We start from the raw sequence: 14,115 nt of genomic DNA, 5'->3' as shown, positions 1-14,115 counted from the left end.
TCTTCACTGTACAAAACTAATGACCCTGCTGAAACTAGAAATGAGGATTAAAATGGTATTCAGCAAAAGGAAAATAAATTAAGCCAAATTGGACATAGTGAAGACTTCTGTTATAGTAGGATGCTATGGTCAGAAAATATATTATTGTAAAGAGGGATTCATAGACTACAACATCATGTGGTCTATAATAAAATATCTGAGGCCTTACCACTCCACTGACAGACATGGAAATGTCAAAACAAAACTCATCAATGAAAACAAAAGGCTTAGGAAAGCAGAATATTTTCTGGATTGTCTTCCATCTCCACCTCCCTGCAATGTTAGTGAATACATATAGATCAGACCATGTGGTGAGCATGATTAGATTTGAATGTACCTGCAGGGCTGTTATGGTTGCCACTGCCAGCACCCTTTGGGAAGAGTTGCTTTTTAAGCCTAGCTTAATACTCTGCACAAAAGAAGCAAGCTGAGTCAACTGATCACACACTCTTGAGCTTTAATTCCATGTATGGGGGCTGTCCGTGGTGCTGAAATGGCAGAAGCAAAATTACTTCCAAAGTTTTTCCAATGCTTTCTTAATCTCACTTTTTGTAAACTGAAAATGTTTGCCTACTCAACAAAATTTTATCTGAAGTTAAGTACATGTAATAGCTAGAGGGTGTGTTTACCTTTTTTATTTCTTTATATATATATTTTAAAATATTTATATTATTGGTCCTGAAAGAAACCCTATGATTTAAGATACTCACTTCTACCTTGACATTTATTCTGTGTAGCCTGTAACCCCATAGAGTTCCTATACTGCGTTGAGGTTTCTGTGCTATAAACTAGTGAGGCGCAAATGAATTTGGATGCCCATACTTGAGTTATATAACAGGGAGAATATTTCTTGCTGAAGTCCCAGCTATTGAAGACTGGCACATCCACAAATAATTAATGAACTGGATAAACAGGCAAACATAATCACTGGTAGCAGCTAACTCTTTTGGATTGAGATGCCTTCTGTTAACTCAGTGAACATAATCATATATTGTTGTGGATAAAATCAGCCCACGGCAGTGTGTGGAGTCTAAACAATAATAGAAAAAAGCTGTGATGAAAGTCCCCCTAGAAAAAAACAGTTGTAACAAAAGGTATCATCTTACCAACTGTGTTATTCTTTGAGCTTTGTGTACAAATGCTCCTGATTAAACTGAATTCAATTGCATACTTAAGCACTTTGCTTAAGAAGATTATGAATTGGGCCTTTTATAATGTATGTCTCCTAATCAAACAGACACAAGTTAGTCATGCAGCTATGATTAATTCTGTGCTGAGTATTTTATTTCAGTCAAGAAACAGCAATTTTTTCTTACGAATGAAAAAACAATCTATGCCAAAATACTGGAAGGACCCCATTACCATAAGCATAGTACTTCTTTGGTACCAAATATGTTTCAACCTACGATCCACTGGGTCTGTTCTAGACCAATATTGTACATTATGACCAACAGTGGGCCTCTAAGATTTCCAATGTTTTAGCTAGAGATGCTAGAGGCTGAACCTGATGCCCTTTGTGGGTGAAGCCGTTTTCCCACCGCTGCACAAAAGTTGTTTCTTCAAGGTGTCCTCTTTTTTGTAGTTTTTGTCAGGTTCCCCAAATTACACTGTATTCCTCTTTCTTAGAATCCTGCTGCCAAATGAGGACACTGGACAGTGGGATAGGAACCTTCCCTCTTCCGGACTCAGGAAACCGCTCGACTGGACGACACGTTTCTAAACAAGAACTGGATTTAGAAGCTGACGTTTTCATATCACCTGCTCAAGCTTTCCCTCTGGCTTCTTCTGAGAAAGCCAAAACCCTTGAGCGAGAAGTGCCTTCAACAGCTAATAAGGACCAAGGATCTGTGGAGAGCATAATAACACATTCAACATCAGATCCTGCCATGACTGCTAAGGGTGTACAGACTTTTCAGAGTCGCCTTCCAAAGCCAGCTTCTGCAGGTAAAATGACAGTTGTACTGGAAATTAGATCTTTTGTGCCCTGGTGCCTGTTCCCATTAGTGGAGACCTGTACTAATGACATTGGATGAAAGACATATGAAATGTACAGCTGAAAAGACTCTTCAAGTCACTGCAGAAGGTTAACAAGCTGGAGACTGCACTGACATGGAAATCTTGTTAAATAAAATACTAATCTATAAAAAAAAATTGCTGTATGACACACCATGTCTATAAGCAGCCCAGTGATAAATTTAAAGCATACACCAGGAATGTTTACCAAAAACAAGTCCAAGAGGTTTCAGAAATGTCACAACTTTTGCTTCCTAAATTTTCTTTAAATATAGATATGACAGTATTGTGAAAGTTAAACAGCAGTTGCTTTGCTAATAGAATGTGGTGACTTCTGATAAATGTTGGAATGAAATTTTCTTCCAATGAAAGGACAGATCCCCATGATTACTCCTGTAATATGATGTTTACACTTTCAAGGTTAATACACCACAGTCCCAGGGATTAATGGACAGCTGCCCTCTTGTTGATCAGCATGGGTTGGATCCATATTAAGTTAGTTGAACTTTAGTGGTATTTAAGTCCTGATATCTTTTTACATAGATTTAAATGGAACCTAAGTGCAACTAACATTATCCAGCTTGATGTGTCCAAACCTTTCATGCAATATAATAGACATTTTATCATAATCAGGCTGGCTACTTACAAGAGATGCAAGCTGTGTCATGCTTAGCTTATATTAAGACACTGACTGCTTGTTAAGTGTCGTTGTTGAGAGTCCTGTTTAATTAATGGCACTGTTAGGGTGGTTTAGAATAGAGGTGTATTTTGTAAAGCATGGATGTGCTTACCTTATTGACTCCAGAAAAGTGTAGCATGGCAATGACACTTCAAAATCATGTGCAGAGATACTAGTGGACAGTACAGTTTTCAGACATTGTCCAGGGATACATACTTACGACATAAAGTGTTAGATAGTGGTTGCTCCCCTGGTCAAACAAGAGCAATTGCTAACCGTGAAATAAACATAAAGCTTGAAGCAACCTAACAATAAATGTAAGTTTTTGATAAATATGAGTACAACACAGGGATATATCACTATACTAGGAGCACAAAATGCTGGAAATCCAGCTAGGGAGCATGTGCCCTTATATATAAAACATATAAATCAGTAACAACATGGAATAGAAGTGGCCTACCAAGTCCCCAAATCTTCCATTTGTTGTTCTTCGGAGTACTTTTTATTATATGTATCTCAGCTCAGTATAGTTCCTAATGCATAAAGCTATTCATTTGTTGCATTATGTATGGGGTTCAGGGCTGAAAAGATACCTTTAGAATGAATGCTTGAAGCACAGCAGCGCTTGTCTTTGTTGTTATATTGTCTATTTCCTCCTACTCCCCTGCATTCCTCAGTACCAACAGTGGTTTGCCTGAATGCTTACCATATCCCTGACTTTCAGAACTTCACTCAAGGCACTGTTGTGATTACGGAGATAGCAGCTTAATTTAAGAACTGAGGGCTAGAGAAGGAGGGGGAAATCTATTCCAATGTTGACCTGATGGTACTTCAAAGTGGCTTCTGAATGAAATACAGGCCAAGATGCTCAAGGCTAGACACCCCACCCTCATGGTTGCCTGCAGGCCATTCTCAACACATTCCTCATGTTTCCTCTTCTGTTCGGCTCTCCAGCATTCCTGTGGAAAGCCCGCCCCAGGGAACCAGCTTAGTAGATAAATTTAGGGCAGAGAGTACTAACAACCCCTTTTCTTCCCTTCATGCTTTTACTAAGCAGTGGCAGCTCTGGGTAGCTCATAGAGGAGCCAGTGACTGTGGGAACGCTAAGCTATGCCCATCAGCTGTTCAACCATGCTGTATTTTTCATGCATGGATAATCCCACCCTTTCCTCAACACTCCAGACACATAGGACACAACACTCAGGGCCCACAAAGGCTAGAAAAATTGATCTGGACAAGAATTCTTGGAATGGACACATGAAAATGAAATGTAAAAATCTCATTTCTGCACACAAATATAGCGCTGAAATGTTCTGATTGGAAGAGGAAAGCAAAGGAGAGTATCATACTTTTCCGTGTATAAGACAATGTTTTTTATTTTAAAAGTATGTTAAAAGTTGGGGGTTGTCTTATACACAGATAGTGCATAGAGGGGCTATGGGATTGGTTGCTGCTGCGAGCCTAAAACCAGTGGTGTGGTATTGGTGGCTGCAGCAACGGCTGGTGTTGATTTGCTGTTGTTGCGGCAATAGGGCGGGCAATTGGCGGCCTCTGCTGGCGGTGGGACAGACGGGAGGTGGCTTTTGTGACGCATGTGAGTGATAGCGTAGGTCAGGTGGTTGAGTGATTTTCAGTAATACCCCCCTTAAAAAAGCTCAACAACTCTGGGCAATCTCACCCCATTTTCTTAATATGTAGTCCCCCAAAATAGGGGTCATCTTATACACGGGGGCATGTTATACACAGAAAAATATGGTAAGTTATCAGCTTTCTCATGTACGGTATATCTTTCCCCAGTCTCTCTAGAATTAATGTATTTTATTAATGATCAGCTGTATTATGTTCTGCCTTATGAGAACCATGTGTCAAAATCCCATCTTTTCTATACATTAGCCATGTGACTTCTGTTAGAGATGCATTAGTGATTAGTCAAATGGGGAAAGTAAAGGCTTGTGATAATGAATTAGATAAGGCTAGCATTGCCACAACCCCAAGGTAATTTGAAGCACCTTGGGGTTGATCCAATATAATTATTATCTTTAGGAACCCAAAACCAAGGTACCAATCCATTATTTGAACATTAACTGAGGCCATCATTTTATTAATTGTTATTGTTAATAAAACAATATTTAAAGTTAAACTGAGAAATCTTTAAAGATAGCCATCCAATCCTGCAGCATGCAAAGAACACCCAGATCTATGCAAGGATGACAGATACAAGTCCAAAGCCAAGCAATTATATGGGCATTTAGGACAAGACCTGTTGAAACATTCTGTATTCCCTGGATCATTTGAAGATCTGGACCAAAAAACGTATCTCCACTGGAAGGACCAGCCCAAGACATTTTGCTGCCTGAGGCAAATGACAAGGTGGTGAAGCTTGCCTTGCCAGCCTGTTTAAACATGGTAGTTGATGTAACCTGTGAGACATTTGGCAGGTTCCCATGTCCCTGCCTCCATGTTAGGACCAGGACTCACCCACTTACTCTTCCATTAGATGGGAATAAAATGAGTCTGCTTAGATTTTGTTAACTTCAACTCGACTAAGTTCTGAATCAGGCTTTCTAAGTGCTTCATAAAGGAGAGGTGGCGGGGGAGACTCATGCAAAAGGACCACCGTAATATGTTTAGCCTGCATAACTATGAAGCAGAATCACTCTCTGCCCCCCCCCCATCCATGTGAGAATTAAGATTTGGCTGAAGTCTATGGCAAGTGTACCAAATAATGTTTTGCTAATGTGTCAATATTTAAATTGAGCAAAGGAGTAAATAGGCAGCATTAAAGATTCTTGTGAGTTTATGTGAAGTATTCTAATTAAACATGTTGGAATTTAGTTGATTTAGCAATATTCCCAGTGCAGTTTTGCACCGTAGTTATAATGGAATGCAAACACACAAATTGTACACCCTTCTTTGGAAACTCCCCTGCTCATTTCAAATCAAAGCAAAAGAAAAGATATTTTTAATTCACGTTAGTGTGTGTGTGTGTGTGTGTGTGTTAAAAAGTGTATTGTTAATTAATAGCACAACTAAGGGAGATTCAGAAGAGAAATCTTAGTTATAGATTATATGCTACATGCTTGGATAGCTACATGTGTGACCTCAATTCAGCAGTGTGCTATGCAGTAGACTTCATGATTAAACACTGTCATTATAACAAATTGAATAGAAACTGCAAGCACTGAATTGCTTCATAAGAAGTCAGTAGCAATAAGATTGTCCTGAACTTAATGCTAATATTCACTGCACCAGGCTTCCAGGGTTTGTTTCTTAATTAAATTGTCTTGAAGGAATGTAAAAAAGTAGTATATAGCAGATTGGGAGGTCAACTTTCCCATTCTCAAATTTTATCATCTGACCTATCTCCCCCATCTCCTGCCTCCCCCTCTCTCATACACACACACAGCAATTATCAGTGAATTCTACAAAACACAGTGGATTTACTTGCATGTTTGTTCTACACAATACTGTTTCAAAAAGAAAGAAAGAAATGAGTTGGCTGAAAGCATTTGTGCTGAGATATTTTTCTTAAAGTCTGCCAGTTTAAATTATTGGCCCATGGTCAGGGATGATGGAAATCATAGTCCAACAACATATGGAGGACCACAGGTACCCTACTCCTGATCTAGGTCTATCTGTATTTACCCTTCCTGCCACCCAAACACATTGGGAACTGAAAGAAGCTGTGGGAAATGGAAAGAACGGTTTCTGAACCCTTCATGTCACAAAGACAAGGGGTGGCATTGAACTGTCCACCCAGTGCCTGGTTGCACCAGCCGTGTTATTTACTCATGAGTTATTTACATGGAAGTGCAAATCCATTTTACTGGAATCATAATTGGGACCTGTGTGAGATGGGGCTTGTGTGGGATATGTTGCACAATCTATTCTTCATTACTGCAAAATAAATAAATAAAATTTAAAATTTAATTTTTTTAAAAAATGTATACATGAAAACCAAATCCAATAGAGGTTTTCTGAGCTATTTAAGGGATGTGGCTCTGGAGACTCATTTCTCCTTTTCTGTCCAGTGGATGTCTCTTCCCCATTTACTGGGTAACCATTTCCGATATTGCTTTCCTAACACATTAAGCAAAACTCGTCTTTATAGAAGTGCAGTGCATTCAGGGTGGATCAAGTGAAAGAACTTGACCCTTTCATGGAAATGGAATCAAACGCTATTTTTCACACTCTGATGTTCAAAATCTTTTGCTGCTACTTTCTCTTACCCAGGAATAATGAGCCCTGTGAAAAAAAGTGGACAAGAAGAGAGTTCTCTGACTTCTGTATCATTAAAGCATTCAGAAAAAGAAAAATGTGGCAACAAGATGTTTCCGGATTGGAGCAGCAAAAAAGCTATTAAAGCCAAGGTACAAATGAAAGAGGCAAACCGGACACATATATAATTTCTTTAAGTAGCTCAGGCAACAGACAATGGGGCTATAGTTTCGTTTTGCTCTACCTACATGTGAAGTAGGTAGAACTGTATGCTTTGCATACAGAATGTCCAAGCTTGAATTCCCAGCATCTCCAGATAGAACTGGGAAAGACTCGTGCCTGGAACCCTGCAAAGCCACGTCCAATCAGAGTAAACAGTACTGAGTTAGAAGGACCAATGGTCTGAGTTGGTATAAAGCAGGTTCCTGTGTTCCATTTTCTCATGAGTGTGACTGACCCAGGCCACCAATGGGAAACAAGTATCAACTACTGTAAATTTTAGATTTTGGGTACCAGGAAGAGTAGTAAAGTAACCAAATTGCTAAGTACTTTGTGTAATATTAGTCTAACAACCTAACAGAAATAACTTCATATTCAATTATCACCTTCCATCTAATGATGTATTGTGAGTATTCGTAATTAATAATAAACTGTGTGTGTTTTACCCTTTAATTTGCAGACTGTATAAATAAATGGTAATTATTATTAGGACAACAATAAGTTTACAGAGGAAAAATCTGTGACATAAGAGCTTATAATATGTCTCCTTAAGAGATGAAGCCCCCACACCAAACTTTTCTCTTTTTTCAAATTATTTTTATTTTCCAAATTGTTGCAGATCAAACCAAATTCATTTAATTTAATGCAATTTTTCCCCTCTTGCCCACTGATGTTCATCCATCAGTATCCCCATTCCGCCATATTCCTGTTAGGAACATAGGAAGTTGCATTCTATACTGAGTCTGGCCATTGGTCTATCTAGCTCTTCCACCTAGAGATGCCAGGGATTGATGCTGGGAAACACAGGTTGGAGGATATTTATTTGCTGAGATAATGCCTTGCTCAGTCCTCAAATGTAATGGCAGGTAAATGTTCCAGTCTGAATTCTCCTGGTCTCCTGGTATGCCCCACAGAGAAACTTACGGTCTTCAAATAAAAACATCTTGAAGGTCCCAGGCCACAGAGAAGTTAGGCTGGCCTCAACTAGAGCCAGGGCTTTTTCCGCTGTGGAACACTCTGTCACAAGAGACCAGGGCCCTGCGGGACTTGACATCTTTCCGCAGGGCCTGCAAGACAGAGCTGTTCCATCAGGCCTTTGGCCAGGGCACAGCCTGACTCCCTCCCTCGGCAATCTTCGCGGAGCTCTGGCCCAATGGTTGCCAGTGGCTTGAATTAATTTAATTTTATAATGAATGATTTTAGAGTGTTGTTTATGCTGTACTTTTGTACTGTTTTATTGTTGTTAGCCGCCCTGAGCCCAGCTTCGGCTGGGGAGGGCGGGATATAAATAAAATTTATTATTATTATTATTCTTGTTTGTCACCACTCATAGATCACCTTTTCTCAAATGCTTTGTTATGACATAAACCTGAGAAGAATCTATGCATATACCCAGGCTGGATTTCTTGAAAATAGGGACTGTGAACATAGATTATGCCTGGACAATACTTGCTGGAGGATGAAATCTGTTTTCAGAGATTTGTGACATTTAATTACATAATCAATGCCAAATTGCAGCAGCTAAATAAATAGGCTAGACTGAAGAGAGATGAAATGGCTCGCCTATTGTGCTGCACTCCAGATCCTTTGTATTCAGTGTAATGTTTTTTTCTTCTGAGTCATGGATTTGTCCTTTAATGTTGCTGTGTACAGGACAGGGCGCTGAGAGTGTGCACTTACTCTGCTAGCAGTAGCAGTGATACCGAAACAGAGCTGGAGTATGAAACAAACGATTTTGGAACCGGAGGGGAAAAGTTGGTAGATTTAATGAAAAACAACAAGCAAGGTAATTTAAAATTTGTACACAGGGATGTATTGATCCCACCTTTGTCATGGCAGCTGTTTGTGTTTTGCTTGCACTATGTCTACGTTTTCTCATCTCTTTCCAAATCTCATTTTCCATTATGTGCTTTTTATTGTATATGTACATCAATTTTTGCCTCTTATGCTATGTTTGACACTAAAAGCCAAACTATAACTTTTTTAGTTGTAAATCCCTGTGTTGAAACTAAAAACGTCTTCAGTTGGATTATAGCTTCAATAATATATCTCTTTGTATTTATATATATTGCATTTGTAGGTAGTTTAAAATAACCCAATGAGCCATGAAGTTAATTTCCTCACCTCCATGTTATGTAGCTCACACTGCTACATACAGTTAAAGCTGTTTCTGGTTCTCCCCTCACAAATAACCATTTTATCCTCACCCATTCCATTTCAGTTAATACCTGTCGATTGTTACTAAAATTAGGACAAAAATAATCAATGTGATATTTTGGTGAATTTGCTGTCTCTCTAGAAATGTGCTAGAACAAGTGGTAGACAGATATGCACACAGTTTTAAAGAATGTAGGATTTTATCCTCTTTTTTAGTGCAAAGGTGAGATTAAAATGTAGATCAGGGGTGAGTGGGGAACTTGTTGGACTATAACTCCCATCAGTTTATGTTGGACTACAACTCCCATCAACTGACCATCAGCCATACTGGCTGGGGCTGAAGTGAATAGGAGTCCAGCAACATCTTGAGAACCCCCAGTTAATCATCCAGTTCATCCCTGATATGCAGTGTGTAGGCATTGACTACAAATCCATCCCAGAGTATGAGTATGAGTATGAGAACAAAATTTGATCCAGATCCAGCAAAGCTGCTGACTGTGTCATTTTCCTTTTCTTCTTTAATGAAAAAGTTCATGAGGACAGCAGATTGCACTGGGTCTGGGAAACCTTTTTCAAGCCAAGGGCCTCATTCTCTTCTGGACACCCTTCTCGGGGGCGACATTCCAGTGGTGAGTGGGACCAGAGGCAAAAGTGGGCACAGCAGCAAATAGAAACTTTACGTTTGAACATTAGGCTAGATTTACACCCAATCTCACACTCCTGTCAGACTTCCATCAGACAAACAAGAGTTTAAGGATGCACTCCAACTAGGCCAAGGAGGGTATGCGGCAGGGCCAGTGTTGGCTGGGGAGGGTGTGTGGGATGAGGAGAGTCCCAAGGGCCAGATAAAGAGACATAGAAGGTCACATTTGGCCCAAGGTTCCCTAACAGTAGGGTATTTTCACCTAGTCACCATGTCACCTCATTGCTTACTGCTTTTAATTGTTCCAGAGACAGGTCCCAGAGTCTGTGGAGTGGGCAGAATAAAGCATGGTTGAGCAAGTACTATTACATGAAATTGTTTAAGTTCTGTGACTAACCCAAAGACATATACAGAACTTCAGTGATATGCAGATTGCAGACTAAACTGTAGTGAATAGATCTGATCAAAGGAAGACTGTTTTGAGAAGAAAGGAAATGAGGAATAATTATTTTACCTTATAGCTAAAACAACTGCAGTCTCTTTTTGAGATTCTGCAGTGACTTAATGACTCCTGAAATGTTTCCAGAATCAATATTCTATTTCTCATTTGAGAAATAACAACGTATTTGCAAATATTGTGATGTTCAAAATGCACCGACTGCAGATATGGATCTCTATTCGGTGCTCTTTCAGGGGATTCTAGGGTGTGAACAGTCCATAGTGGTACACACACACCCTTCAACCCAGATGCTGGGATCAAGACTTTCTACTATACAGCATCTTGTTGATGCCAGAATCAATTTCAGGATGGATGGGTGACTGGATGGATAGACCATACATAATGCTTTTGAGTGGTCAAAGCTCTTCACTCAGATTGTCTTGTAATTACTACAACAACCCTGTAAGATAGATCAGTATTAACCTCATATTTTCAGATTGGAGGCTGTTTGAGAGAGAGAGAGTGGCTTTCCTAAGACCTTGACAAAAGGAAAATTCAAACCTGGGACTTCCTGGTTTTATAGCTCTATCTTTAGGTTGCTGTGTTACTCCCAGTTCCAAACCAACACAGGTCGCTCTCTCTCTCTCTCTCTCTCTCTCTCTCTCTCTCTCTCTCACACACACACACACACACACACACACACACACACACACACACCACCCATGGTGCATCAAATCAAAACTTGCTACTCAACATATATTCATACCCCCAAGCATTCTTGTATATACAACAGAGCTTGTAAGCCAATCAGAGCTTTTTAAAGTTCATTCTATAATGAATGCAAGTGAGGAATGCAAGGTTGGGAATTCAATGTATCAACTATTACTATGCAAATAAACCTGCTTGAGTTTCTTGAGAGCAGACACGAGGCCCTGCTGGAGTGCCTGCTTTGTAGCCCCCTTCCACACTTAAAAAAACCCCAGCACCTTACCTTGGGGGAGGTGGTGGTGGGTGATTCCATATTTTTCTGTCAATGATCCTAGGATTCATGGTCAGTTCTCAGGGACTCAGCAGAAAAGATGGCATTACAAGCAGTGAAGGGACTTCCCACGGCTGCCACCCCCAACTTGCTCTATGTAAGCTTTTGGGAGGTTTTATGGCCAAGGGTAAGGAGGAGGTAGAGGTGTCAGAGAGTGCTGCAGCTGAACATTCAAATGGTTCTGAGTGCTTTCAGGCAGAGTAGGGGTGCAAATGCCATCCCTAATACAAGTTTATGTAACACTGAACAACTATCTGCAGGCTAGCTCTGCTGTGTGATTTTCTAGTTTAAACTGTAAAGTCTCTAAAATTAATTTCCCAATTATCCAAAACATCCAGTACATGTGACTGATGTGCACATGCACATTATTTTAAACAAGGTGCAAAAAGGAATGGTTATCTGATATGATTTCCTTTCTCTGTTAAAGCATCTCTATACATTCATTAAATTGCAGTGCAAAAATAAATAAATGCTGAAGTGACTGTGTGATTGAAGCCGTGCTCCTTATTTGTGCTGTGATTTAATCAATGCACATACACGCTTGTGCACATTATTACCCCATAATTGGTGGAGGGGGGGAGGAAAGAGACATGAACTGAAAACTTGCAGCAGACTGCAAATGCACAAGTGTCTGAAGAAAATCCTGAAATACTCCAGTAAAAAACAACACATAAAAATGGTTTCCAGAGCAGTAGCCATATTAGTGTGTTGAAGCAAAAGTGACAAAATAGTTTTGTAGCACCATGTTCTTTCAGGTGCCCCAAGACTCCGTTGTTTTTAAGGAGAATGGCTGGCTAACATCATCACATTGTTGCTCTGCAAATGATATTTTAGTAAACCCAAAAGAGATATTTGGATGGGAATAATTCTGTGGGCATTTTTCATGCCACATACATTTGAATCTTCCTGCAATATCCCTTCAAGCTTCCAGTCAAAAATTATAGTGCTTTGCTGCAAGCTCAGAAGCTGTTCCTGCTGCCTCTGGTCACTCACCTTCCTTGGCAGCACCTCACTTTCATTCCATCAACCAGAGCGGAAGAAGGAAATTAGGCTGCTGGGCTGTTCTCTCTCTCCCCCCACCCATTCCCTTTTCTCTTTCTAGCTCAGCTACTAGCCTCTGCAATTATGAGCAGGGACAAGCAGCCAAGCCAGAGAAAAAAGAGAACAAAACAGCCTCAAAGCACCACTTCCCTTTTCCTTCTCTGATGGCTGAAATTAAAATGAGCAACTGCTGGGAGGGTGCTTGGGCCACATGACTCTTGTTGCTTGTTGTGTGGGGCAAAGAGGGGGCTGGAAGGGCCAGGAGTGCCTGGAGCAGCTGTTGTGATTGACAGCTGTAATAAGTGCATGGAAGGTTAGGCACATATGGTGACTCGTTTAGAGATTACTGTGTTTCAGCAGATCACCAAATCAGGCCTTTAGTGACAGACTCTTGTCTCTGACCAAAATGTATGTCTTTGTCTTCATAGTAACCATAATCCTTGTTCCTTGGTAGTATTTTAACACATTTGGGAAGACATGGTACATCAGGAGTCTTCTATACTAAACATATTTCCATCAGGTCTCACTGAATTTAGTGGAAACAGCTTTTAAAAGAAAAGAAAAAAATACTAATGGTTAGGACCAGGCTGCATAATCTTCGAGCTGGGCCAGATAATGTCTACTCTCCCAAGCAGAAATTCAAGATTTAAACCTACTTACTAATATATGAATGGAACTTGCACAATTAGGTAAACTAAAATCTATAAAAATGAACCTTTGGGCAGAACAATTCTACTAGATTTGGTGAGGGGTGTGTGTGTGATTGAGTGAATGAGTTGACAGAACCTGGGTTGCCAATGCCAAGGAAGAAGCTCTGTGTGTATGTGTATGTGGAAGGGACAGGGTTTTTTCTTTTCTTTTAGGGGACCTTGCATCAACAGTCTTCCCCCCCCCCAAAAAAGAACCCCCAGAAAACAGTATTGTTCCTTGGTAGTATTTTATAGTATAGTATAGTATTGACAGCAGGGACGCAGGTGGCACTGTGGGTAAAACCTCAGTGCCTAGGACTTGCCGATCGCATGGTCGGTGGTTCGAATCCCCACAGCGGGGTGCGCTCCCGTCGTTCGGTCCCAGCGCCTGCCAACCTAGCAGTTCGAAATCACCTCCAGGTGCAAGTAGATAAATAGGGACCGCTTACCAGCGGGAAGGTAAACGGCGTTCCATGTGCTGCGCTGGCTCGCCAGATGCAGCTTGTCATACTGGCCACGTGACCCGGAAGTGTCTGCGGACAGCGCTGGCTGCCGGCCTATAGAGTGAGATGAGCGCACAACCCTAGAATCTGTCAAGACTGGCCCGTACGGGCAGGGGTACCTTTACCTTTACCTTTATAGTATTGACAGCAGCCCCAACACACTATCAGAAAATCTTACTTTTGTCCTTGTGGTCACTGGAGCAGCAAGAATGTAGGAAGTACAATGTGGAGGCTTCCACATTGGCCATAAGGAAGCCTCTGAGTTTAGACCTCCTGCTACAGCTGTGTTTCTCCTCCTCTGTTTATGGAGAGGGGGATATTAAAAAAACCTTTGGACCCCAGGACATCATCCCAGGAACCAGAGGACCTCCCCCTAAATAGGTTTTTAAAAATACTCACATTCAACTTTACTAGATTTCATTTCTAAATGCTAAAA

At 40.6% G+C, this 14,115-nt stretch overlaps 1 protein-coding gene across 9 annotated transcripts in view; it reads left to right on the top strand.

The window, feature by feature from the left end:
- The window catches only part of NCKAP5 (NCK associated protein 5), a 604,332-nt gene that overhangs the window by 540,750 nt on the left and 49,467 nt on the right, over positions 1-14,115 (top strand). For 8 of the 9 annotated variants that reach the window (XM_028744493.2, XM_077935496.1, XM_077935485.1 and 5 more), the window contains 3 exons: positions 1,666-1,983; positions 6,965-7,101; positions 8,822-8,954. In XM_028744493.2, coding sequence (XP_028600326.2) covers positions 1,666-1,983; positions 6,965-7,101; positions 8,822-8,954 — 588 coding nt within the window. Of the gene's footprint in view, positions 1-1,665; positions 1,984-6,964; positions 7,102-8,821; positions 8,955-9,855; positions 9,955-14,115 lie in introns of all 9 variants that reach the window. The other variant, XM_077935505.1, reaches the window with a different exon arrangement.

The sequence above is a fragment of the Podarcis muralis genome, chromosome 1 (assembly GCF_964188315.1).
Source record: "Podarcis muralis chromosome 1, rPodMur119.hap1.1, whole genome shotgun sequence".
NCBI classification, from domain to species: domain Eukaryota; kingdom Metazoa; phylum Chordata; class Lepidosauria; order Squamata; family Lacertidae; genus Podarcis; species Podarcis muralis.
The sequence above is the reverse complement of the archived record's forward strand: the minus strand, read 5'-3'. Positions and strand labels throughout refer to the sequence as shown.